At 43.3% G+C, this 27,650-nt stretch overlaps 1 protein-coding gene and 1 long non-coding RNA gene across 3 annotated transcripts in view; one reads left to right on the top strand and one right to left on the bottom strand.

Annotated features, from left to right (window-relative positions):
- LOC132251131 (uncharacterized) overlaps positions 1–25,146 on the top strand; it is a 30,294-nt gene extending 5,148 nt beyond the window's left edge. For both annotated transcript variants that reach the window (XR_009462964.1, XR_009462965.1), the window contains one exon: positions 23,032–25,146. This is a non-coding gene — a long non-coding RNA (uncharacterized LOC132251131). The remainder of the gene's footprint in view (positions 1–23,031) is intronic.
- On the bottom strand, positions 1,305–27,243 carry STX12 (syntaxin 12). The gene is made up of 9 exons (XM_059729656.1): positions 27,083–27,243; positions 15,915–15,984; positions 14,616–14,715; positions 10,507–10,644; positions 8,268–8,311; positions 5,932–6,037; positions 5,064–5,136; positions 4,782–4,864; positions 1,305–2,965 (listed from the first exon to the last, which is right to left on the bottom strand). The coding sequence occupies exons 1-9, from the start codon at positions 27,183–27,185 to the stop codon at positions 2,873–2,875; spliced, it is 810 nt and encodes a 269-aa protein (XP_059585639.1). The 5' UTR covers positions 27,186–27,243; the 3' UTR covers positions 1,305–2,872.
- Between the last annotated feature and the right edge of the window lie 407 nt (positions 27,244–27,650).

The following is a 27,650-nucleotide window of genomic DNA, read 5'->3' as shown; positions in this document are numbered from 1 at the left end:
CACCACCACCTGGGTGGTTTTTTTGCAGGGGCCTGGTGAGGAGGTTAGCACCCTGGGTGACCATCTCTGGGGACCTGGTAACAGAAACCAACCTCTAGGCCCTGGGGAGGTCCTGGTAGAAATCTAGCAACCTCTCCAGGTCCTACTTTGGAAGATCTCATAGGTAGAAGAGATGCTAGTCATATCAGAACCCTTTGAGGCAGCAGAGAAAGGTGCAGCTGATCAGGCACCATATTGCCTTGCTCCTGGTACCATACAGGAGCCTTTGAAGGGCCTGAAGGTGGAAGGTGCATACCTGGTTGTGGAGGCAGACCAGGCCTTGCCTGCCCTCCTGCAAGGGGAGGCTCACGACACCTGCAGAGACCCAGTGCCATAACTGCCAGAATCGTAGCACCTGTCTAGAGCCTGGCCAGGAGTTCTGGAGGCATAGCCAGTGCTGAAGCAGTGCCAGAGCATGGATGGGACCAGCAGATTGATGACCAGCACCTCCCACAAAGGAAGACATACTGCAACAGGCTTGCCCATGCCTGCAGTCGCTCAAACACCCTGACCTTTAGCTGGTGCCAGTTCTCCAGTGGGTAGGGATGCCCAAAGGCACAAGTAGACCCCCAAATAGAGCAGAGCCCACACTGCATTGGAGCGCAGGTGAGATGAAACACAGGAGGGATGAACTGAGGTTCTAGAACTACTAAACAGTGCTGGCACAGAAACACATTCTTGATGACGCAACAGCTTTCCGAAAGCTTCTAAGTACATCATTCAGAGCACCTCCTATAGCTGTAACTTGGAAATACCACTTTGAAAAGTTAACTTGTTTTTTTCACGCACAGATATAGCACATTGGAAAGGCACAGTTCTTGATGTTTTAGATACAGCATACAATCCATGAAGAAGTCTTATGTCCTGAAGAAGCAATTCCTGATGTGAAGTATAGAGCAGGATAATAATTAGTTGTTACAAAGATTTGGAGAACCATGGTGACAGGAAGCTTGTTCAAGTTTACATGACACAGTAAGGGCCATATTTATTGTGCTTTCAGCAGAAATGCACCCTACTTAATTTTTGCATGGAAATCTTGTACACTTCACAAGAAGGTCAACTGTTTTTCTCTTTGAAAAAGACTGCTGAATTGTGAACAAGTGAAAAATGCTATACAGGTTAATGATTTATGATGTTGGCATGAGTACAATCTTTCACCCTGGAGCAGATACTTTCAAGAGAGTACAATAGTTACCAAGTATTATATTTTTTCTGTCTCGAGGCCTCTGTTCACATTTCAGATGATATGAGAAAGATCTGACAAAGACTTTTAAATTTGTTTATTGATAGTTAGTGGATGGAATGATGGTGCAATAGTGCAAAAAAGTGTGCAATTATGAGAGTACATTTTCTCTCCAGCTTCTACATTTAATTTATTACACAAAAGACATGGAATAAGGTTTAAATACAAAATAAAAAGGTTGGGGGGGGGAAGGGGGAAAATCAATATGCTGCAATCACCACATTCTAAGTGTTAGCTAGAATCTCATTCCTTCAGTGCATTTCATTTCATAGCTACATCAGAATGTGTGATAAGTACAATTTTATCAAGTCCTATTTGTAAGACATTAAGAGGAACCAGAAATCTCTTCCAAGGAGCAGTTGGTCAAACAATTTTCAGCCATTCAAAAAAGTACCACTGATTTACTAACCAAGTTCAGAGTTCTGTTTGTAAAATGATGGAAGTTACCAATCATAAGTGGCATTATTTCACAGAACACCTACTATACATCCTAATATCAAATAAATATTATGAACAAGCCATTTCTAAACAATTTGGTTTCAGCTACTACTGAACCATCTTATTAGCTAGTAAACTTGAGGCCAAAGGTTTACAACCTTCATATGGCTTTAATCACTGAAAATGTGCTTAAAAATTAAAGTGAATTTTATTAACTGCAAACCCCCTGAAGTGTGCAAGTCTGAATTCTGCAACTGAACATGTCATAGTGCGTTCCAAGAGAATTTTTAAAATTTTACCTTAAGTGCTGAAGGTGTAGCATGAGAAAAGACTTAAGTGTCTGGTGACAGTAAGCCACCGACAGGTTTAACTAAGGAAAATTTATTTTTAGGAGTGTGTTAGGTTAAAAGATGTACTGTCACCAAGAACACTGTATTTGAAAAAAAACCCCCAAAAACAAAAAAAAACCTCATTACCAGTCAAACAAACCAGTCAAATAAAAAACCAACCAGATATAAATACCTCTAGGCCAAACAGATCAATAACTTGGCCCATTTGAGATTTCAACCTTGGCCACCTCATGCACATCTCATCTTTCAAAGATACAGTGGTAACGTTTCTCTAGAAAAGAATGGCTATGGCCACTTGGAGACTAATAAATCCATGGGGTGAGCACTAAGGATTTTAGAAATTACTGGTAATGAGAACCAGTATAGTGCTTTCTTGGGAGTCGTTCTACTCCAGTCCTACAAAAGTTAAACTATACATATAAAAATGTTAAAACTGTGTCACTTGTCAAAAAACAAAGATATCTCCAAGTATTTATCACACTATTCAATATACAGTTGGGTCAGGGAATAATAATACAGTACAGAAAGCAAAAACCACAGGAGATTAATTACATTAAGCAATATAATTTGTACATTAACTGATAAATACTGGTCTCCATGGTTCACTAATTCCAAGTACTAGTTATCTGCACATTAGTTTCTAATATCTATCACTAGAAGAAATTCTGGCTTGTGCTCTTTCAAGCTGTTCAACTCATTTCCAAGACTAGTCTGCCTGTTTTCTCCTGTGGGATGTGTGAGGGGGAAGGGGGGGGGGGGGGGCGGAAATCTCTGCAATGAGATTACATTCCACGTGGAAATTTCATTTTGTTGCCTGCCAGATAACGAGTCCTAGGATTATGGAAGCCACAGCAAGGCCAAGAATCAGAATGCAGATCTTCTTACGAGATTTCTTCTAATGGAGAAAATAGAACAAAAACCATTAACAAAAAAATAATAATAATAATAATAAAAAAGATACAAGGCATAGCATATTCTGGACAGAAAACAACAAAATAAATTTGGAGCACAGCATATCCATCCTTACTCAAGGGGAGAGTGGACAAGATTCCCAAAGTACAAGTTACTTTTTGTTTAATTTATTAGCATAATGTAGTGTGAGGACTAATATTGGATATTCTTAGTTGCAACAGTATAAGGTAGGATGAGCACTTAAGATGAGGTGGGATGAAACTTGCTGTTAGTAAAGCGCAAGCTTTGCTTTGAGTTGACTGAAATAGCAGAAGTTTTAACACACCTAGATCAGCATGCTACAACTACAGAAGTTAGGATATTTTATTCTTACAGTTCTGAGACAGCTGGATTGGTGAACACTGATAAGCTGTTTATGGATGCATAGTCTCTCTTCCTGCACGTTTATATTAGCTGTTCCAAGAAGCTTCTCTATACAAGGGCCTTTGGATAGATTGAGTCAGCCATTGTTGCTGTTATTTTTGTCTTTTAATACCTCTGTTTTATTCACATCCTCATAGAGTACTAGTATATGGAGTAGTTTTTAACTTTACCCACAGCAGCCTTGTCAAGTCTCAGTCCTCAGGAAGGGTGAGGAAGTTTCAGAGGATGAGGAACATGACAAAAGCATGTAGGCTTAGTTTTGGGGGGTTTGTTTGTTTCTAGCCCTTCAGTCTGTGAAGAAACTTATGAAACAGGACAACAATACTAAAGGTTGCTGCATGACAGAGAAGCTGTTGCTTTGTCAGATGGAGTGGAACTGTTCCATCTCAATTCAGAAATAGCTGTCAGTCACCAATGAATCTTCAGGACTTTCTCCTCTGGCCAGATCCATTATTTCCTTTCCCTCAGCTAATAGCGAATCATAACACTGCTGCTCTAATTGCATATAAATTCTTTCCATAGTGACCTAGCAAGAATCACGGTTACATGGTTCCTTACATCAGAGAGGGGCAAAAAAAATCCCAGAAAAGGCATCTGAGATGTGACAGTGCCTGAAGTAGGATCAATTTTCTGCTACAGTATCAAAAACTTCAAGTGCAACAGCCAGGAGATGTGCCTGCTATCAAGAATTCCCCTCCACAAAATAACGTACCACTGGACTGCAAGACCAAGAGGGGCTGTAGCACTACAAGAAACACTGTAAGAGCCTCCAGCGGATAGGTATGAAGATAGCTAAACTCTTGGGACCAAGGAGGGAAGAACTGATGGATAGTGACTAAGTAGGTCAAGCTGCGACTGAGCAAGCAGGGGAAATGAAGTGAGCAGCAAATGGCACAGTAATGGAAGCCTAGGTCCGTGGGTGAGAAATAATCCAAGTATAGGGGGCATATGCATTTATGCTACATGCAGATATAGTTTTGTCTTGGCTGCTAAAGGGACAGCTTTACAAGGCTGAGACAACAGCACGTCCATTCTAACATAATTTTGTTGGATAATCAGTCCCTGGTGATAGTATCTTTTTTTTTTTTTTTTTTTAACATCCGTAAAACGGTATGATACTGGAGACGATAAAAGTCAGCTAAATTATGTTTTTAAAGTTTATGTATCCTAAGGGATGCCTTCTGCTTGAGAAAGTAAACCAAGTATAAGGGCCCAAGGGAAATCCATGAGGTGGGACTTTCACATGTACAAGTGAGAATTGTGAACTTGTCAGGTTGGTTACAAGCCCACAGTATTTTTGCTTTGTTCTGTGCAAACTAGTGCAAGGAGTAGGATTGATCCTTACATGTAATAATGCAAAGCATGCATATGTTTACCTGATAATAAGCAGCTCTCTGTAACTGTTCACTGGCTCCTTCCACATGGACTTCTGCACTTTCCACACTTGCTTCTATGCTATCTACACAATACAAAGAAGAAAACTCAGATTCTTATTTTAAAAGCCTAATCAAATTTCAACAAGGAATACAATGGGATAAGACACCAAATGATACTTATATACAACATTTAGCTAATCCATACCTCTTTCTAAATGGAATTAAAACAGGATTAAGAGGATACAGTTATTTTCAGGGCATCTGCTGTACAAGTGTACTTACCAATCATGTCTCCTTGATCATGAATCATCATTGCTAAATCCTTAAATATCTGATTGACATCCAAAATATCTGCCTGAAAGCAACAATTGACAAATTACAATAGATTTGGGTAAATACAGATATCTAAGACAACTTCAAATTTATGACACCCCCCCCCCCAATAATTAGATTCTATACAGGGAAAAGTTATACATTTGTTACAATTTTCTATGTATAGAACTGGAGGGTCATCTTAAATTCACACCCCCCCCCATACGGAAAGCACTGGTAGGGGGGACTCGAGCAGCCTATCCCCCACCAGAATCTGCCCACCCGTTTGCCCACCCCAGTCCCTTGCTTTCTTTGCTTGTGTCCCTCCCCCCCGCCTGTACCTGCCCCTCTTGCCACCTGTCCTCTGTTTCTTGTCCCCACAAGTTCCTGCTCTTCCTGCCCCCTCATGCCATTTGCCCTCCCACCCTTCATCCCTACCCCTGTGCCTGACCCCCTGCCATGTCTGTCTCCTCCCTGTGCCTGTCCCTCTGCCTCTTATCTCCTGCAGCCACTCTGGCTCCAGGGCATCAGTGCCAGCAGCCCTGGCCTTGGCCCAGCCCAGCCAAGCAGAAACAGTGGGAGCAGCTCTGGGCCCACTTGGGCTAAGGCTGGAAGGGCCAGAACTAGAGGTAAGCAGGGCAGGGTGGCAGAGGCTGTGGAGTTTCCCATGTGCTCCCCACAACCAGCACACCACAGGTATCCTTAAATCACTCTTAAAGGAGCTCTTGATTCCACTGAATTCTTCTCGAGCCCAGCCCCAAAGGGAAAACTAGAGAATATTCTGTTTTGGTCTCACTGCTGAAGAGGGCTGAAAATGCAGACAGGATTTACTGCTCACCTCCAACTGCCTGATTGCAGTTTCCCTCTCTTTAATGAGTTCAAGATCTTGTTCAGTTATAGCCGTGTCTTCTTCCTGAGACTGCATTTGATTCCAGTCTTCATTACTGCAGAAAGATAGCAAAACAAGCAAATATTTCCCTCCACAATCAAAGAGAAACACTAGTGCATTAAAGCTGGAAAGTCTTCTCCAGAAACAAAAGCACCTACATCCAGAATTGAATTCCAATATTGCAGCTGTATATAGGACATGTTGGATTACTGAGTAATTACTTGTTTCAGAATGGGTGAAAAGAAAGAAAAAAAAAAGCAGGTCTTGCATAAAGTTATTCCAGTATGAACAGTGAAGAGACTAGGGAGCAGTGCACAAATAGGATGCTCTAAGATTTACTCATACTGCAATGACATTCCCCGCTCCCCCACCCTGTGCCCTCCCAACACTTCCCTGGAAAAATCTACATGCACACACATATACACACATTTTATTAGAGGTGCACCGATAAAGAATTTTTGGGCCAATGCTGATGGCTGATTATTGACCAGCCATATTGGTTGATACCGATCTGACTGCTGATATGCAGCCTGGCAGCACAGAGAGCAGCGTCTGGCTGGTAAGTGTGGTGGGGGAAAATGTATGGAGTGGAGGGCAGATTGAGGCCCCTGCAGAGAGGGAGGGATTGGGGCTGGGGCAGGGGCAGGGGCAGGCACTAGCCAGCTGGAGTAGGTTGCGACATGGGATGGAGCCAGCAGCTCATCCAGGTAGGGGAGGGGCAGCAGCTTCCGTCACTGCGTGCACCCCCAGGGGAGGCATGTGCCCCCTGAATCTGTGTACGGGGCAAGGGTGGGTTGCCAAATGTGCGCTCGGGGCTGCCTGCCCTCGGGCAGGATGGGTCAGGTGGTGGTGGCACTGGGAGGGGGGATACAGTTAATTTTGGGGTGGCTATAGCCCCCTCTCCCAGCACTGCCACACCCCACCCCACTCGCCTGCCCCAAGCACAGCCACCGGGAAGAGACTGGAGCAGCCCTGGCCCTGAGCGTGCAGTGGGCAGCTTACCTTCACCCTGTGCACAGATCAGGGGGCACATGCCCCCACCATGCCTGCCTCAGGGGTGTGCACAGCAGCAGGACCCCCCCCCCCTTACCAGACAAGCCACAGCTCTGTCCCGCGCCCTGCCCCCCTGGCTGGGCAGCCCCAGCCCCAATCTCTCCCTCACTGTGGAGGCCTCGATCTATGCCCCCGCCATGCCCATTCCCTCCAAAAGACTTACCAGCCAGATGCTGCTCTCCAAGCTGCTGGGTTGCATACCTTGCCATGTGCATGCTGTGCAAGGGCGTATGCACATGGCATTTAAATTGGCCACATCAGCCAAAAAAAGCCAATTGCTGATAATGTCAATTTTCCTTTTATTAGCACCAACATGACGTGGACCAATGCATCGATGCACCTTTAGTCTTCATGTATTGCTGCCTACAAGCACATCACTAATTACAGACTAAAAGGGTTCTGCATGGACCTGGCTTCAAGAGGTACCCACTAACATCAGACCTCTTGGTGTCTGTTAGCCTTGTGGTTCCCAACTTTTGCTAGCCCACAGGCAGTGTCATACATTGCTCCATATGTTAACTGTATCCAGTCTAGTCACAGAACAACCCTTTGTGCATTTTGGCATTCTGAAGTTTTGAAACATATCTACTGAGGTATTCTTGAGGCTTGTAACTGAGACATAGAATCCTGACCCAGTTTTCCAAAGCATTTCTCCTGGGGTGGAGAACCACGAGAGCTCATTCCTAATAAAATCCTTCAATCCTAAAGATATTAAAAAAAACAAACAACCTTGCATTGTACAAGCTAGAGGCTAATTATGGTCAAGACAGCAACTATAGTACAAATATTTAAGTGTAGGAGGTCTCCAAGATATGTTAAAGGTAATTCCAACTGCCTGGTTACCTATTTCTACTGGTATTCCCCACCTACACCCATGCTTGTAGTTGGTCCCTAATCCCTTGTTTAGGATTAACTTGTTGCTCATGAGGCTCTGACATTACTTACAACCAAAGAAAATTAAATAAGACTAAGGTCATGAAGAACAATTTAGTCCTGAAATAGTTAATATGTTGATATTTAGGTTGCAAACATCTGAGGTATAAAAGTTTACCACATTCAGTAGAATATTATATGATGCATTTACATGATGTGTTACAGCTGCTGTAAAAACTGGGTTGCCTGATCTCTAGGTGTTGATTTCAATTATGTTGCATTATGGGGCTTACTCTAGTACCCTTTTAATTACAAACAGAAATGATAAAGTGTATCGCCAGAGCGTGAGTACTTGTTACCTATCAAATGAGACCAGCTGCTCCTCTCTCTGTCGCTCATCTGCCTGGAAGAAAGGAATGGGTCATTAATATTACAGACCATAGATACTAGGGCTGTGCGAAATGTCACTAGGTGTTTCGTTTCGAAGCTGTTTTGACACGTTTTGTTTTGTTTCAATTTTGCTGTTTCAAACTCAAGAGGCTTTGAAACAGCTTTGAAACGAAACCAGGGCAATTGAACATTTCAAGTTCTGAAGCCGGGTTTACTTGGCTTCAGAGCCAGTCCCAGGTGGCAGTGGCAGCAGCCTCCTCTCATCAGGCATGCAGATCTGGGGGCCCACACCCCCGGGAGGGCTGCGGGGCTGAGCTGGACTCCTCCCAGATGTGCGAGCCCCTGGATCCACGCGCTGGATGAGAGAAGGCTGCTGCTGATGCCTGGGACCAGCGGCAGCAGCAATCTTCCCTGGCACTGAGCGCGGGCTGTTCCCAGTGCTGGTACCAGGCGGCAGCAGCAGCCTCCTCTCATCCAGTGCGCAGAGCTGGGGGCCCACACCCCCGGGAGAAGTCTGGCACAGTCCCACAGCCCTCCTGGGGGTGCGGGGCCCCGGATCTGCCTGCCAGATGAGAGGAGGCTGCCACTGCTGGCAAGTGTCAGGAGTTGTTTTGAAGAGTCTGAGGTGCAGTTTCCCAGAAACCTCTCTACCTATCTCCTTTAAACTTTGCAGGCTTCATGCCTTCAGAAGGGGCTACCATCCCTGCAATTTTCATTCAAATCAGGCAAGAAATGACAAAGTTTGGGTATTTTCATGATTCCCCATTATAGCCTATGGGCGAAACATCGTAACGCGTTGAAACAGCGAAACAGTTTCAACAAAACAAAACGGAACAGTGCTTTGAAACGAAACTAAACACTGTCCCTTCAAAATGGCGAAACAAACGTCAAAACAAAATGATGGTGTTTCGCACAGCCCTAATAGATACCTACCCACAATAGCAAGGTAGGACTCTTCCTATGTGAAGCTAAAGACCCTTATCATGATGGTTTGAATCCCTTTAGTTGACTGTATTTGTAACTGCTTGTCAATCCCTTTCTCCATGTACATAAGAAAGTCCCATCCATGCATAATGGAAGATTATAGATATCAGCAAAGGAAAAGATCCAAGTATATATTCCAAAGGTATTGTGCAAAGCAGGAACAAGATTGAAAATGCTTTGATTATCCAGTATTATTACAACTGCTTCTTAATAAATCCAAGGATTACCACAGACCAGGGATCCGCACTGTTTTTGGCCAGAGTGCCAAGAACACCCACAACCTTGATCTGTAAAATGCTGACATGCCAGGGGCAGATGGCAGGGGAGCTGCTAGGGCCCTGATCCTTATTGTGGCAGTGCAGTCCCAGCCCCTTCCTTGCCATTTGCCTGGAGGCATGCATGTACCTGCCACTGGCAACAAGCTGGGCCAGGAGTCCGCAGACCCCAGTGCAGCTGCTTACAGCTTCCATGCCACCTGCCGCGAGCAGCCCGAGCTCTGTGGCAGGCAGCAGGGGCCTGCCCAGAGCCCAGGCTGGCTGTGGCAGGTAGCCTGGAAGCTGCAAGCAGCTGCACTGAGGTATATGGAGCCCCTGCCCGGTTCACTGCTGGCAGTGCAGGCATACTTCAGAGCAGATGGCAGGGGAGATTCAGGGGACCCAATTCTTGTTGTGGCAGCAGAGCCCCAGCCCCTTCCCTGCTATCTGCTCCAAGGTGTGCCTGCCAAGCAAAATGCCTACACATGCCATGCTCTGGCACACGTGCTGGGGGTTGCTAACCCCTGCTATAGACAGAATAAGTAGAACAAGTTCTAATCAGCCTCAGAGGGAGGAAACTTGAAATGGTATTGAGGCAGTAACAGGATATAAAGGTTTTGGGGGAAGAAGAAGAAGCTTGGAGCTCTACAGGCCAGTACCAATACATACCATAACAGACAGTATTGTTTCAGACCTAAGTGTGTGTGGTTCCCCCCTCCAGCACCCAAAATGTATTTTCATCTTTTTGGCTTTCCTCCTCCACTAACATAGGCAAGCATGACATCAAAACACAAGCAGCTAGCACTGCAAGTGCTTCAGAATATAGAAAGCACCAAGGCCTCACCTGCACACTTTGGGGCCATAGCAAAATAGTTATGAAGTCTGTAGACAAGTATACAAGATCAAGACACCTCAATAAAGATTCCAGAACTCATCAGAATCACTACAGAACTTTTTTCAAGACACTTACTGAGAGACGGGAGCCAGCTCTTGCCCGGGCTACAGTCTCCTTCTCTTTCTCTGACACTCTTCTCTGTACCGCTTGGAAGTTATTTAAAGCTGCAGAGAAGTCATTCATTAAACGCTCCTTCTGAAGTTTCTGTTGACGCTGAAGAATTGGAGAGAAACAAACAAATGGTTCAAATGTTTACAATTCACTAACATTATAATCCAATGTCCCTCAGCAGTACAATGGGTTGCAAGAGACCTCTGATACCAGTGTTCAAAAATGTTCAGGAGGAGGAGAGCTATTCAGTCATCCAATCTATCTGCACAATAAAGATAATTTCTATAGTAGGGTTATTTTGTTTGTTTCAGTCTAGTTTTCAGTTTAAATTAATGAAGTTTCCTATGCTTTTCTGAAGATGAACTGCAAAGTACTAGATTCTAGCAGTTTATTACACTTAGTCATACCATCTAATATACCATCATCGTTATGTTAATATAACTCTCTCCTGCCCGCTTCAAGTCTTAGTCAAGGTAGGAATCTGTAACCCCAGCCTTCTCTTGTCAAATTACTACCTTCAGCTTTAAGAATAAAGGGAGATTGGAGAAAAACCCCAACAATTCATGTAGAGAACTACATCAGCCAAAACAGTGTTCCAAAGACAGTTATAGAACTGTCTGGGGTTGTCAACAGTGACTACCTCCATGCTTCATCATGCAATTTTGTTGTGCATGGTGTTACTTGTGACTGTACTACCTTGCAAGGCTGCTTCTAGTTTGATGTTATCATTTCCTCCTCAGTATTAGTGCTTCCTAGGTTGGTTTTAGCCTATTCCCTCCCCTTTCCAGCCCCCCACATCCTAATACATCAGCTGCACTGAATTACTTCTGGTCTCTCTGGGGTTGGAATTCTTGTCCTTCAGATTTTTTATTTATATATGATGGCACAGCTCATGAAAATGACATACTTTCTTTTCCAGCGTGTCAAGGATATGAACCAATATTAGGGCTAACAAATGGCACTGTCTGTAACCAAAATTACAATCCTTCAACCAGTTCTTGGTCATACTGTTTTAAAAGGAATGTTGCAATATGAATAAGTTTTCAGTTCAAGTTTTATATAGTTGTCCACTGTCCTACTATTTTACTTGTGGCAATCTAGGGTACCATGCCTTTGTGCAATAGAGTTGATGGTATAGTTTTAATAACAGGTTAGACAAGGCTTTGTATGAGATGGTTTAGACAGAGATGATCTTGCCTTAAGCAAGGGGTTGGATTAGATGAACTCTAGAAGTCCCTTCTAGCCCTACTTTTCTATGATTATCATGCATTTGACACTGTAGCATAAGTATAATGCAGCCTGTTAAAAAATACTCAGGAATTTCCCCATCTCAGCTGTTTGACTTCTGCAGCATTTCTTTTGGATGAGATCTGCAACATGAGGATCCAGCCTTCTGTGAACTCTGGGGTAGACTGGTACAATTTGGTTGATTTCACCAGCAATTTCACACCATGAATGAATGAGGAAGCAAGACAAGGATTTTTTTTCTACCAGAGAGACATTGAAAGGCAAGCACTTAACTAAACTGTACAGAAAAGGGAAATTGCAGCTGTTCTTACTGGCACTTAAGCTTTTGAACAGTAGACCAGGCAACATATACAACTCCAACTTCACTGCAGGCTATCACACAAAGCATTTAAGAGGATGAAAGGTAAGATCATCTCCATTGATTGTGTCACATATCTATGGGGAAAAACTGCCCTGGAGGGTTCTGTGCCACAAGCTAGGCTTAAAATTACTTCCTTTGTAGCTGAATTTGGCAAAAGGGGAGGGGGAGAGAAGAAAAACAAGGGTTTGTGTTTTAATGGTTATGTTTTCAAGATTTGTCTTCCTAGTTGCCATATAGAGGTCACCTCCTTAGTTTAATATCCACACACTTTTTGTTTATGTATTAGCTACCCAAGATATTGGAACAAGAGCCATCAGACACTCAGAGACTTCACTACTTTCCATATGGGGAAAGCAAAATATTTCCTTTGAATGCTACAGGTTTAAAGAGCTCTGACGCTGGCCAACAAGGGTTTTACGATACTGTATTTCTGTATGAATTTATACTACCTTTAAATTTGACTTTTCCTCTTGGTCAGATTTCTCATATAGCAAATTATTCAAGTTGCTAAAGAACAGCTCTTAATAAACACCTATTTGCATTTTAATGTTATAGTACTACCCATCTAAAGATTACCATAATGACATTAATGAGTTTCTTCACCTAGCAGCTCTGCTACTTCCTGGTAAAAAGTTGGGGGACTTGAAGTTGGAACACACAATTTTTCCTTCAGCTGCATTAGTTTGGTTTCAGGACCAGCATCCATGGCTTCTAGAGCCAAACTAGTGGTCTGCAAAGCTGGCTGGGTTACATAGCAAAGGCTTCCTAGTTCTCACCTACTGAACTGCATTCAAACAGCAAACGATAACTTCTATGGGAAAGTATTAGGAATGCCATGTAGGTAGTTGCTGTAATTGCCATAGGAATGCTATGTTGATTAATGGGAGAAACAATGTATCCCATTGTACAGGAAGGGAGAAGCACATTACACACAAGTAAAAAATGTTCTATGCTGGGACAGGGAGAACAACCCTGTACTACTGGTCTAAGTTCCACCTTTCCTTCTCAATGCAGAGGGTAAAAGGCAGGGTCAGAAGCATTCCTTGAAGATAGCTCACAATCTGGAATTCATTTTTATTTTAAACAAGCAGTAAGGCTGTCTGCTCATTTCTTTTACTGAGTCATTCCATTTTGGAATCTGTAAAAGCAGGACTGTTTTAATCAGTATTAGTCCCTACTTCTAAAAAGGATAAGAGCCTGTGTTTGAGGAATATCCCTGTTTTATGTAATTTGGAAGACAGGCAGCAAAGAGTTCCCGTTCTGTTCTCCTTATGCAATCTATAAGATACAACAGCATGATTTTATATTGAGCTGCATCAGAAAGCAGAAGAGTTCATTAGATGCCTGTAATTAAATCTAAATTCCCTTAAGCCTCATCACATGCTTAGTATAGTCTTGGAAACATGACTCTTGTTAAAAGTAGAATGTATACTGCATTTGTTACAGTAAGCAGTCAGCCTACAAGAAAACAGCACAGCCTTAAGTCTTCACTTGTGTATGAGCACTCTGCACATAGATATAAAAATCATATGTACAGATCCACTCTTTAGGGATGCAACAGCTTGAAATTATTGTCATCTTAAATTATAAGCTTTTCTGATTAAAAAAACAGATTCAGATGTGGAGGGCACACTGGATACCTGCAAGTCCTGAAGAATGATCCTGAGAAAACCAAAGTACTTTTTATACAAAACAAAAACAAAAAACTACTATGCTTTTCCATAAGCTGCTAAGCCAGACCTACTCTCACATTAATAAGGATGATATAAAATGGAACACCGTGGTTGTCCTGAATAAAAAGTAAGAATCAGAACTTAAGAGATTCAAGACTTTCACCAACATTAATTCTACTAGACAGAGCTGTTTCTCAGGATGCTAAGCCGACCAAGAAATCCTTTAATTTGCAAAAAGATGTCATGGTTTACACCAATGGAGGCCAACCTTTTTGGCAGGTGTGCTACAAATTAGCCCCACACACTCTAAGTGCCACTCTGATCCCTTTTCCTTACCACTATGAGGCTGGTTTCCTCTGCAATCTGCTGCTGTGCTGCCTGTTCCCTTCCCAATTTGCTGTGTGCCACATCCAAAGGCTGCCAGTGCCACTTCTGGCACTTGTGGCACTACTGTCTGGCACCAAGCCACAGGCTGGCCACCTCTGGCTTACACTATGCTGTGAAACATGACATGACTAAAAAGAGTGAAGGGGTCAAATCAAATGAAGTACAGAAACCTGTGCCAGCTTATAGCTTAAACTTACATTTTACAAACTTGCAAGTGACATGGTGCAATAAGGATTCCAAGTTTCATTTGCCATTTAAAGCACCATAAGTTTGCCATCTTCAAAGGCCATCCTACTAGAGGACCTATATTTTCTGGTTCTTGTCATGAAAAAGCAAGTTACCAGGTTTCTTAAAAGAATAAGAACTCTTGCCTTCCATTCCACTAAAACTAGATGCATACAAACCTGTTCAGAGGCAGATAAAGGAAGTGGCAGAGAACCCAGCTCTTTGAGGTACTCATTTGTCTCCTTGGCAAGCCGATTTGCAGAATGCTGTAGCTGTTGTCTAGAATAACAACAGATTCTTATGTAATTGCTCTGAATTGCAATGAAGAGTCTTGTTTTCAAACAATTTACAGTAGAAGCAGCAGGAGTTTCATGATCACACACAATTGTTTAAAATGTTTCTGTTACTTTATCCTAAAGATACTCTCCGTGCGACATCTAGCTATACAAACACACACAAAACATTTGAAGTAGCATATATTGTATGCATTTAAAAGTAATGTTAGGTTCTATATCTCTTTCACTCCCCCTATTAAATCATCTTAAAGTGATCGCTAAACTATTTTCTCTCTTTCTTGCTGCCTTGAAACAAAATCTGTGGAAGCAAGAGCTACTACAAGAAATTCTGCAGAATTTCTGTTTCTTCAAACTTTCCATTTGCCACTGGAAAGAGCATTTTTAGACAAAAGTACAAGTTTTTAAATTAAATGGCATCCCCACAATCAACAACACAAGCAAGTTGTACAAGTTACTACATATGCAAAAGGTGAACTACGTGGTAGACAAGAGTGCTTAAATAGGAAGGACAGGAATATTAAAATAATTGCAGATTTAATGAAGGGCTGACTCCTGATCACAGCCTCATATACCCCATTTGTTATCTTTCAGTTAGTTTTAACTCAGACAAGTGTTCATATAAGCAGATTTGAATGAAAACAAAATTCTTCCCCAGACAGAAGACCCAAATATAATCACTGAGGGTGCCTATACACATGCTTCAACACGTTCCAATTAGAATGTGTCAGAGCAGACTTAATTGAGTCTGGAGTGTTTTAGTAAGAATGCTCCAGCAGTGTGCTGCGGCGTCTCGTGTATTCAGCATCCCATGTTTCAAAATAATGGTGGGAGCGCTTTAACTAAAGCTCATCAAACCAGCTTTAGTTAAATTGCCCTTGCGGCTATTTTGAAATGTGGGACACTGAATACACAAGATGCTGTGCTTTTTAGAGTGGCTCCCAAGAGCTACTCTATTTAAAATCCCGCCCCCTAGCGTGTGTATAGGCACCCCCACCTTTCAATATCTAAGTTTACCTTTTTGGTAACACTACTGTCAAAGTTATCTAGCAAAGTTGTATTTCCCAATGATGCTCAATATCGCTTTTTACTCCAGACACTGTTAAGACTAGTGAGAAGAGTACCAATCACCTAACTTTCTATCATTCTAATTCACAATGAAGTGTTTACTTAATTAATACTCACAGATTTTCTTGCAGTTTGCTGGAGTCTTGTTTGGTTCCTAGCTGGCTCATCAAATTCTTTATCTGAGCAGCTGAGGGGGGGAAAAAAAAAGGTTACAATAGATTAATTATTTTTGTAAAACAACATGGTTTTAAAGCCATTATGTTCCTTTTTGTTAGGTTTTCTTAAATCACATTCTCTCTCCCATAGGGATATTGCCAAAGTTTTGCTTAACTAAGGCTGAAAAATTATTTAAGCAAATGCTTACATATTTCACCCTAAATGCTTTTTACATTAGCTTTATTTCAAAAACTTTCACTCAAACCCATTTCTACCGCACTTAAAAAGAACTAGCATTTTGGCAAGTGGCTAATTAAAATCAAAAGGTATTATCAATTTGGAAATTACACTTCGGAATTCAGCTACTTTTCATAACCACCCAATATTGCTACTAGAGACGCACAATTTCCTTGCTTTGTTTATTTTGGACAGTTTTCACATTATGAGAAAACTGGACTATATATTTGTGGGATGTAAATAGGAAAACGCACACAGATAAGAGCTACAAAAGCATAATTGTGAAGTCTAGAGCAGGTATATTATATAAAACAAACTTATGGGACATACAGAAGTTTTCAAGTTCACCATGTTCCTTTATGAACCATGTAAGGCTACAAGTTAACTAGCACACCCACTTCCTGCCTCTGCTAGGCCAATTCTGGAGCGAACAAATGGAAGTTGCTCCTAAATAGTTAAATAGTTATGTTTACATTTAACCCCCCACCCCACCACACACAACTTCAGGGCTTGTCGGATAAGGGAAGCTCAATTTTCGGATTCCCAAAAGCAGATTCTGGGAAACTTCGTTACATGTTTTGTCTGTGATGTCATCACTGAGATAAGGTGGGTCATCACTGGAAGGAGTTCAACAGCATATTTATACTAGTGGTTCTCAACCTTTTTTAGATTTGCTTATATCTAAAAAAAATGCCAGCTCTCAGTTTTTATTTATTTTGTGACTATAGGAAAAATAATGATGATGATGATGATGATGATGATAATAATAATAATAATAAAGCAGATTTTCTGTTGCAAAGAACTTAGAAAGACTCTCAACAGGTCAGGTTATTAACTCTATGGATTCTTATGTGAAATCTCTGGGTTTTATCTTCTAAATCATGTTTGCATACCTAACAGTGTACAGTTTGCACACCTAACATTATACAGAACCCTGTAGCACCTTTGAAAGGATCTCAAGGTGTTCCAGGGTCCTGCATCACCCTGGTTGGAATCACTGGTTTATACTCTTGTCAGAAGCATAGGGACACAGCTGAGCACTGAGGGCACAGGGGCAGCAGTGACTTCTAGTTGCTGCCAAGATTGTGACCATGCTTGTAACTAGAGCTAGGCTGTTCTCAGTGGTGGTAGATGACACAACAAAAAGTGATGGTCTCAAGTTGCAGCAAGGAAAGTTTAGGTTGGATATTAGGAAAAAGATTCTCAGTAGGAAGGTGGTGAAGCACTGGAACAGGTTACCTAGAGAGGTGGTGGAATCTCCATCCTGGGGGGGGCATTAAGGCCCAGCTCGACAAAGCACTGGCTGGAATGATCTTGTTGGGGATGGTCCTGCTTTGAGCAGGAGGATGGACTAGATGACCTCCTGAGGTCCCTTTCAACCCTAACTTTCTACAATTCTATCACAGTATGCATTAAACAGATGACTGAAAAGCATGTAATGCAGTAATGGCTCAACTAATAGACAGTGATGCCTTTATTAAATAATGACATATAGGATGTCAGAATAGGATGTGGGCCTGGATAGCTCAGTTGGTAGAGCATCACACTTTTACACTAGGAAAAACTTCACAGTCAGGATGTCCAGGCTGTGGAATTAACTCCCTCCAGAGGTGGTGCAATCGCCTACCCTGGAAATCTTTAAGAGGAGACTGGACGGTCACCTCGCTGGGGTCACCTGACCCCAGTTCTCTTTCTTCCCAAGTGCAGCGGGACTGGACCTGATGATCTTCCGAGGTCCCTTCCAGCTCCTTACGATCTATGAATACTTGCCTTGATAACCTACTGATTTTCTGAAATTGCATTAGTTGTTACAGGAGATAACGGTCTAATCTGCATAATTCACAAGAAGCTTGAGTCCTAACTTAAGGATTCAAACTCAAGAAATTCCATACAAGAACAACTACTATGATGTTTAAGAGTAATGTCCAAAGGAAGATAAAGAAAGCTCAAAATACAGAGCCTCTGAAGAGACAGAAAGCATTTCACACGTGGATTATGATTTGATAGCAGAAGCCAAGCAACATGTGCATTTTATGTTTTAGGTCCCCTCATACTCTGACAATTTAGATTAAGGAAATCTTGACTTACACTCACTTCTACCCCAAAAAATTGTTCTACTCTTGCTATAGCAGTAGTCAGGCAATAATGATGTAGGTATAGCAGAAGATAACCATTTTGTCTCCTCCAAAATGAAATTAAAGCAAGTGGCTGATTAGTTAAGGAGGAAAAAACAAATCTCTTCACATCCTTCTTGATGCAGCACTAAGCTAAATGCCATCTGAATAGCTCCACTCCTAGAGTTCAAACTTTCAAAATTGTACTCAACTTCAGATTGCACGCATTTTCATGCAGACACTGTTTCCAAATTCAGGCAATTCGTGGCACATCAGGGCCTGATCTGGATGCCTACACATAGCAATATTCTTTCAAGTAATGGCTTGCTTAAATCATAGGTTTGCTATCATTTGCATGATATTCTAGTTCTCATGGTGTTACTTATAAAGGGGCCCCTGGCAACTTGTTATTTCATAAACAGGTAATCTGGGTTTTGCATTTCCTGCAGAAAAATGGGGAAAAAATGTAGATTCTTCCTTTTAAAGATGAAAAATGCAGATTTTTCATTTTAATGGAGAAACATGCAGATTTTCCACTTTTGCAAAGAGCTCTCTGCAGGCTAGCAGTTCCAGCCTGCAAGGGGCTGGGGGGAGCAGGAAAAGGGTGGTCAGGTATGGGGTGCCATGTGCATGCTCACATATACACATGGCCACCAAGCAGCCTGAAGAGTAGCTTCAGCAGGTAAGCCTGGCAGGGGGGATGGGGGATTGAGGCCCCCATAGGGAGGGAGATGGGCAGGACTGGGGCTGCTTCCTCAGCTAGGGTGGTGAGTAGGGCTTGAGGCCCGGGGCCAGAATGTGTGGCCACAGAGCCCCGGTGGAAAGCGGGACAGAGCAGCTCATCTAGGAGCGGGGGAAATGGGGCTACCTCCCCACTGCTGTGCATGCTCCCAGGGTGGCGGGGGGCACATGCCTCCCAGATTTGTGCACAGGGTGGAGGATCGGGCTCTCTGCCCTGCTGCCTTCCCACCATGGCTTCTGCAGCCCAGCGGACAGTACCCAGTGCAGCAGGACACAGTGGGACCATGCAGGGAAGCTCCTTGCTGCTGCAAACCCCGCACTGCCCTGGCGAGCCAACCCCTGTCTGCATGGCAGCAGCAGGGGTGGTGGCACAGAATTGTGCCCCTCACTGCTGCTGGGAAGGCAGGGGGTGCCTCACCATGGTGGCGTGGAGCTCCCAGTGACAACAGTGAACTTTCCCACCAATTCCCACTCTGCCCTGCCATAGCAGGTCCAGTTCAGTGGGCTGTGGAAGCCCCAGGGAGAGGGCAGCAGGGCAGGGAGCTCAAGCCCACAACAGGCATCCCACATCCGCCCCTTACCACAGGCTCCGCTCAGGGTGTGCCACTTATGGGGAAGGGGAGCAGGGCTCCATGTTTTGCTCTGCTGCAGGAGCCGCTGCCTCTCACAGGGCAACAGCTGGGGCTCACATGCTGCTGTGGGGGGTAGGGGGCTACGGATCCGGGTCTCTGGCCTCGTAGCCCTGGCAGCGGGGTCCTTCTCCAGCAGGGCTGGGGGGAGCTGTGGGTGAGGAGTGAGGGGCCAGAACCCATGTCCTGGTGGGTGAAGGAGGCAGGGGGAGCTCTGATTTTTAATGATAAAAACCCAAAATCTAATACCACAATTTATAGGTACTTAGTATTTATTTTGTTATAGTGAGTGAGGCGCTGGTGGGCTTCCAAATTGCTTTAATACTGTATCAATAAAACACTGTGTTCAACTGATACATATACATATAGTGGCATTTTAGTTTAATCATGGATTTTGTTTTTGTTTTTTTTTTTTTTAAATCAGAGAATTTGTGTTTATCATCAGAGAATTTGCAAATTTAAACAGAGAAAACCAGGATCCCTGTAAGGAATGAACAAAGGAAGCATAATGGGAGATCATAAAGGTTTAGGGCTTCGATGCCTCTCCCTCTTGGACCCCAGTGGAAGCTGCTTTTGTTTTATATTTATACACTAATAATTGAAATATTGAACCAAGGATTCTCCAGGTTTTTTTTGGGTGATGACAAAAGTTGAGCAAGTTCCTGTTCTTGATAAGTAGCATAAAGATCCTGTGCCAACTAAAGAGTACCACTGGTCAGATAACCTCTACAAGAGAACCCGAGTTCATAAAAGAGGGAAGTCAGAGGCTGACAAGGGAATTCCACGAAAACAAGGTCTGTTGCAGAAGTTCAGAATGGATTACTTAGCAGAAAGCCAGAGAACCATGGTGTTGTCACAGGCAGATAGTGCCCCGGTTTCAGCTAAACCTACACTGTCGCAAATACATGCATGGATTAATCTGACAAAACAAGTAAAAAAAGAAGGGCCAAGTTACAAGGTGAACTGCCACATCTGGTAGACCTTGTTCACAAAGCTTTGCCCACTTACTTAAGGATACTTGAGGATATTTTTTGCTTTCATGTAAAACCTTTTGAAAGGTCAGTTATAGGACTCTTCTGCAAGGCACATGCAATTTTACTGTACTCCAATAAGTTATTTACTTCTGAATGTTAATGAGTAGCTTGTGATGGTTCAGGACAGAGAAAGCAAGATGTTGAGAAATTTCAATACCATTTATTTACATTCTACTCCATAAAATGTTGATAAGAGAGCTAGGAAGATCTACTAATAAGTTTAAGTTCTTGCCAAGTTCAAGTCAGCCTTCAAAAAAATTCCAGATACAGTGACTATTAGGCCTGTGCAAGTCAGCAACAATCTGATCCGGCTTCGGATCCAGCTGCGTTGGATGGCCGCGATCTGATCCGGAGCTCCAGACCGGGTTTCCGCCTCGATCCGGTCAAAGCGGCTCCGAAGCTTTCGAGCTGCCTCGGAGATCCAGCCATAGGGTATAATAGGGAATCAATGAAATATCTATAACTTCCGGTTTGGATTAAACCTTCAGGGATGGTAGCCTCTGCTGAGAGCGTGAAACCTGCCAAGTTTCAAAAAGATTGGTGCACGGGTTTTGGAGGAACTGTACCCCAAATTCTTGAAAGCCAAACTCATGTCACGTCTATGTGTTACAACACAGGGAGGTCAAAACTGCAGGGGTGGTAGCTCTTACTGAGGCCACAAAGCCTGCCAAGTTTAGCGAGCAGCTGGACACAGAGCTGCCAAGTTTAGCTGCTGCTCTGCCCTACTCCGCGGGGCCTCCCAAAGCGCAAGGCCTGGGGCATTTGCCCCGATTCGCCCCCCCACGGGAGATTTATCTGGAGTTCTGATATTGTCAGGAGAAGTAAGCCAGCCTAGGGGGAGGGATGGGGTGGGAAAAAAAAAAAGATCAGGGAAGGTCTCAATAGCAACATTCAAGAATCCTGCATACACTTTCCTCAGCCTGGCAGTAGGTAGCTTCTGTTAGCATAAAAGTGTTCTGGAAGTGCATGTATGAGAGTAAGATTCGATTGAAAGTTCTTGGTTGTGAACCTATATCCAGGACATATGCATTGCATGACTTCTTTACAAAAGAAGCTAATGACAGCAGTGTCCAACTTAATCTGACATTCGCTCTCACAAAAGTACCTGAATATTCAGTACAAGTTTAAAAGTTCAAGTCTTTTCCATGTTATCTTACCAGAGATGTGGGGCGGAAAATTTTCCAGTGCTTTATTTTTCCATGGGAAATTTTCCATTTCTAAAAATTGATTGTTTCACAAAATTCATTAGTAAAGATGAATGGATGCCAATACAATATCAGACAAGCTTAGCAGTTTCAAAGTTGTAATTAATGTTTTTCAAGTGATTATCCCTAGGAAGTGTGCTCAAGAGTACATATTTGTTTTATTGATTTGTAAACAGGAGGGTAAATAGACTCACATAATAATCCAAACCAAAAATCAAGTTATGAAATCATTTAATGGGCTGTGCAGGTCAAATCAAAACCAAAGCTAAAATTCTTATTTCATCTCAGACTGCAAATGAAACAAAACCAAAACTAAAACTGTGATTAATTTGTTTCACTTTCAGTTCAGCAAACAGAGCAGCATCTCATTTCTTTTCTTGAGTTGGGGAAGTTGGAAGTGTTTGCATAAGATGTTAGTTTTTTAATGCTTTTGGTTTTAAGTAGTCACAATAATGCCTAATCAGAAAAAAAAAACCCTAGTGTGTGGCAACATTATAGTGAAGTTCAAGCCACTGAAGGAAGGAAGAAAGCTGGTAGATGTAAATATTGTGGGCAGGAGCATGCTAATAATGCAACAAGAATGAAGAAACTTTTAATAACATCTAGAAACTGTCCTGAAAGAGTACAACCCATACACAGAAAGCTAATACAAAGAAGAGGTGGAACAACATCCGAGAAAAGTCTGCTTCAGGAATCCTATGCAAGTAAACAAATTACTATGTTAAACAACACATAGTATAGACTACCACCTATATTAAAATATTATAATTTTAAAAGTTGCTAACGCAACTCTTGACTATTATTTATTTATTTAAAGTATCTGTATCCTCCAAAGTGGCTTAGGCTTAACAATACTTTTTAAAAAAAAATACATAATAAATAAATAGTTAGCTATTTCAACCCACCAGAGCGAGCTTAGTCCTCTGGAGTATGGCAGAAGCCAGACTATACTTCCCTTTGGCTCTACAGTCCCAGGGCAACTGGAGAGTAAGCTGAGCAGCAGAGTGTTTTTTTCTGGCAGGGAGGGGGAAAGCAAGCTCCCTACTGCTTCTCCTTCTGACGGATAAGGCCAGACTAGAATAGGCTAAAATAAAAATCTTTCCCCCCTTTTGTTGCAGGAACTTGGTAGCTCAAGTGAAATAGAAGATTTACAAAAAATGGAACGTGAAAATGTTGAGCTGCCAAGTCCAGGGGAAAAAGAAGCAGGATCCTTGCTTTCAAGATCATGGTCACCAGATATGTGGTTCAACATAAGTAGCTGTTCAAGACAGTCAAGCTTTTTAATCAAGCTTTGTGGAGAAAAATGTCAAAAAAAGATAAAGAAAAAGCAGATGAGACATTAGCTCGAGCTATATTTGCAAGTGGTACACCTCTTCCCATAAGTGAAAATCAGTACTGGAAGGAACATTACAAACTTTAGGGGTTGGACTAGATGAAGGGGTTGGACTAGATGACCTCCTGAGGTCCCTTCCAACCCTAATTTTGTATGATTTTTTGTATGAAACTAATTCGCCATCACATTCTCTCTTAGAGAGTATGACAGAGTTCAAACAATGGTTATTCAGAGAATTGGTCAAGCAGAATCACTGACTCTGATGTCACGTGGATGGACTGATATACAAGGAAATCCTTTATTGAACATTATGTTAGCAACACCTGAACCAATACTCCTGAAAGCAATTGCTACCAAATCTTCTAGTCACACAGGTGAATACATAACTAAATTACTGAGTGAAGAGACTGGAAGTGCAGGTCCCTCCAGGGTACAAGCCCATGTAACTGATAATGTGAATAACATGAAAGCTGCATGGCAAATATTAAAGGCAAAGTATCCTCATTTAATAGTACTTGGCTGTCTTGCTCATGGGTTGAATCTTCTGGCAAAGGACATAGTAAGTGTAAATACAACGAAGACAATATTGGCAAACTGCTAAGCGATTGTGAATGTATTCAATAATCATCATGTTGCTAATCAGACTTTGAAGAAATTACAGAAAGAGAAGCACGGGAAGGAAAGTGCACTTTTATTACCAGGAGAGACTAGATGGGCTCAGCTACAAAAGTGTTTACATAGTCTGCTGTGCACAAAGAACTGGTTGCAGCGTGCTTCAATAGATGACACAGTATCCCAGATTATTCCCGTGAACATTTGGAAGCAGATTCTCAACAAAATGTGTTTTGGGTTCGAGTTCAAGGAGCATTCAATTTGCTACTACCAGTCTCAGTGGCTATCAAGAAACTTGAAGGAGATACACCAAGCCTTTCAAATATTTCAGAGATATTCAGACAACTGAATGAAAATCTAATCAGCTTTTGCCTTCTTCACCTCTATACAAAAGAGTAAGTAGTAGTAAAACAAATGTTTACTAAGAGATCTGAGTTTTGCTCTCATCCAGTTCATCTGGCAGCAAACCTTTTGGATCCTCAACACAGAGGACAGCATTTATCTAAAAATGAATTATCTACTGCTCTCGATACAATTATGGAAGTAGCAAAGAATGCCCCCAACATCAACGAAATGGCAATGTCTGTCATCATGGCTAAGTACCGTGCAAAAGAAAAACTTTGGAGCAAAAACATCACTTGGCAGGCAGCAGAGAATACATCTCCTATCACATGGTGGAAGGGATACTGTAACACTAGACTGCTGTCCACCATTGCTCTAAGGATCCTAACCATTCCACCAACAGCAGCTTTTTGTGAACGGAACTGGAAGGCTTTTGCTCAATCAAGACAAAAAAAGAGGAATACACTAACAAACGAATGCACTGCTAAGCTTGTTTCTATTTCTCAAAATCTTCTGCTTCTGCAGAATCAGTCAGAAGCACAATTAGTGAAGAAGACGTAGCGTGAGAAGTCATCCTTGCCCATAGACTCATTGGTAAAACCACCCTTTAGAAAAAGAAATGTGGTTCAAGTAGTTCTGAAACAGATTTGCCTCAATAAGTAGTGTAAGTAGTGCAAGTGATTCTACAGATAGTGAGAATGAAACTGGAGGAGTCACAATTACCTCAGTGGAAGAGAATTAAACTCTGCTGAAGTAGATGAATGGACAACTACGGCATATCCTGCACAGTTCTTTGGGTGTGCTAAAATTAGTGCGTCAACAGTTTTCAGTGCCTTTGTTTGTTTAAATTTAAGAAAAAAAATGATGTAAGGGAAATCCATGCTATTGTGTATTGTCTTTACATGTTTACAAGTATTCCAATAAAAATAATCTCTTTCCACATAAAGCTTTGAATTTGTTTGAATATAACATTTAAACCACATTAAGTGTGCTGAATTTATTTGTTTTCCTAATCAAATATTTCAGTTCAAATACTTGTGGCTATTGGGACATAAAATTAACATGGGGGTACTTTTTTAGTTCTGTTTACTAAATACAAGTCAAATAAACATGCTAAAATCAGACCATGATCTATTTAGGCATTGGAAAATTTTCCATTTCAAAATTTTCTGAAAAACCCACATCTCTGGATTCTGCCCTGCTAGAATCCAATAAATGCCAGATTTTAGAGATTTGGTGAGCTCATGAATAGATGCAATTTTTTTTTTTTTTTTTTACACTTTACTTCATAAATGAGCAACCATAGGGGTTTGAGAATGAGAGTCTTTGTGTTATGGTGTACATTATTCCCCACAAAATCACCATGATCTTATGTGTTCAACATCTGGCATCCTGTCTATTAGCTACCCATTCAGGCAGCTGCTCCCCTTTCCCATTCCAGAGAGAGAATCTGGAATTTCTGCTTGTGACGTTACAAATTAGGTTCACCATTAAGCATTTTCTTCCATAATGGACTGCCTGTTCCTACAGTCAAAGAAGGCAGCTGCTACTTGCTACAGGAGAGATCAAAGAGCTGTTTAAAAAGAGCACCCACAGAGCTTACAAGCCAAATGGGACAGATAACACAGTTTAGAAATATCACTGGTCTCAAAATAATATGAAGTCTAGCTGCATTGCTTTGTGCACTGGGGTAGTACTGAAAGCCGCATAGGGAAAGCACACTCAAAGGAGAGATGCAAGTAGAGACAGATGGCATGACACGAAAGAAAGGCAGCTCCAAGTCAAAAAGGTCAGGAAAGGCAAAGAAGATAACATGAAAACAAGGGGAAAAAAGAACCATAGAAGTAGGGCTGGAAGAACTCTCAGGAGGTCTGGTCAACCCCCCGATCAAGGTATGATCGTCCTTATTTAACCTATCCTACAAAAGTGTCTGTGTAAACTGTGCTTAAAAACTGCATAAACAACTACACACAAAACCCCCAAGAACACCCTAAGTGGCCACAGTGGGGCACTGACAATTTCCTGCCACTGCACGGGCAGGCCTATTCGTTGTGCACCGGGAGCTGTGGACCTGGCCCAAGCAGAAACAGTGGCCCCTCTAACAGCAGAACTACTTGTTCGTCTCTAAAAGAAAACATGGGCCTAGCCCACCAGGTTGCTCATCGGCCTCCCTGAGGTGGGGAGGCCACAAGAAAGGTGACAACAGAATGGAACAGGTGGAACAAAGAATGAAAAAAACAGAGACAGGAGTTCAGGTGAGAGATTCATATTAAGTGTGTCCAGTGGGGACACCGAGCACAGCGCACCGGACAGTGCCCACTGGCCCTCAAGGAGCCAGTGGACGCTGCTCAGGGGTACTCTGGGGAACGGATGAGGGAAAGGAGACGGGCCCTCCCAGCCACAGCCTCCTTCCTGGTCAAGCACGTGGCCAGCTTGGGCAGGAGGAGGTTGACCAGGAGGTCCTGGGACTGGGTGGGGCCACAGACAGAGAGTGCCTAAATAAAAAGGTGCGGGGAACCTCAATAAGAGGCTGGGCCAGGTGGGCGTGCACCAGGGTCCCTGTCAGCACACAAAGGGGGCAGGCAACAGAGGCATCCACGAAACATGATGGTGGCGTGCGGATGGCAGTGGAGCACCCCCCTAACGGACAGGCTAATGAAAGGGAACAAGAGCGCTGGGGACACGGACACGCTGCAAAACCAGGAAACCACCGTAATGACGAACACCGGAGACACCCAAGGAGGAGGACCGCGCCCCCCTCGCACAACTGCCCGATCTGACCCGGGGCCGGCTCCTCCCTGGCCCCACCTGCGCGGGGCGGCCCGGGCCTGAGGGGTGGGGCGGACCCTGAGGCCAGGAAGCCCGGGGGGGGGGGCACTCACTGCATTGCGCGATGCGCTGCACGTTGGCGCTGCAGGTCTGGATGATGCCGCCGAAGTCGCGGGGCGGCCCCGGCGCGGGGCGGGGGGCGCGCGGGCCCGACATGGCGGCGCCGGACGAGCTGCGGCCGCGGGATCAATCGGGCCGGAGCCGGGACAGCGCCGCGGTGCCACGCGCATGCGCCGTGAGGGAAGCCAACCCGGCTGGGCCCCGCCCCCGCCGCCAACGCCTACGCGCCGGAAGCGGCGGGGACCATGGCAACGAGGGACGCGCGGCGCCGCGCACGTGTTCTCTTGCGCTCCGGCCCCGCGCGGCGCCTCGGCCTCATCTCCCGCCACTGACCCCGCGTCCACAATCGCGATGGTGTCAGTACTGCACTGCATTGCCTGTCCTGATTACGTGACTGTCAGCTCGACTGCCACCGCTGCTTTCGCTCCTTTAAATCATACATTTCTATCTGCACTAGCCTCAAACTCATCTGAAATGGCATGGTAGCTGTGGAGGCCAAGCTCAGTGTCTGTCGCTGGGACAAGGCTCCGCGGAATCGCACAAGCCTGTTACAGGCCGAGC

This window comes from Alligator mississippiensis, chromosome 6, assembly GCF_030867095.1.
Source record: "Alligator mississippiensis isolate rAllMis1 chromosome 6, rAllMis1, whole genome shotgun sequence".
Lineage (NCBI taxonomy): Eukaryota > Metazoa > Chordata > Crocodylia > Alligatoridae > Alligator > Alligator mississippiensis.
Note: the sequence above shows the minus strand (reverse complement) of the source record. Positions and strands in the feature narration are given on the sequence as shown.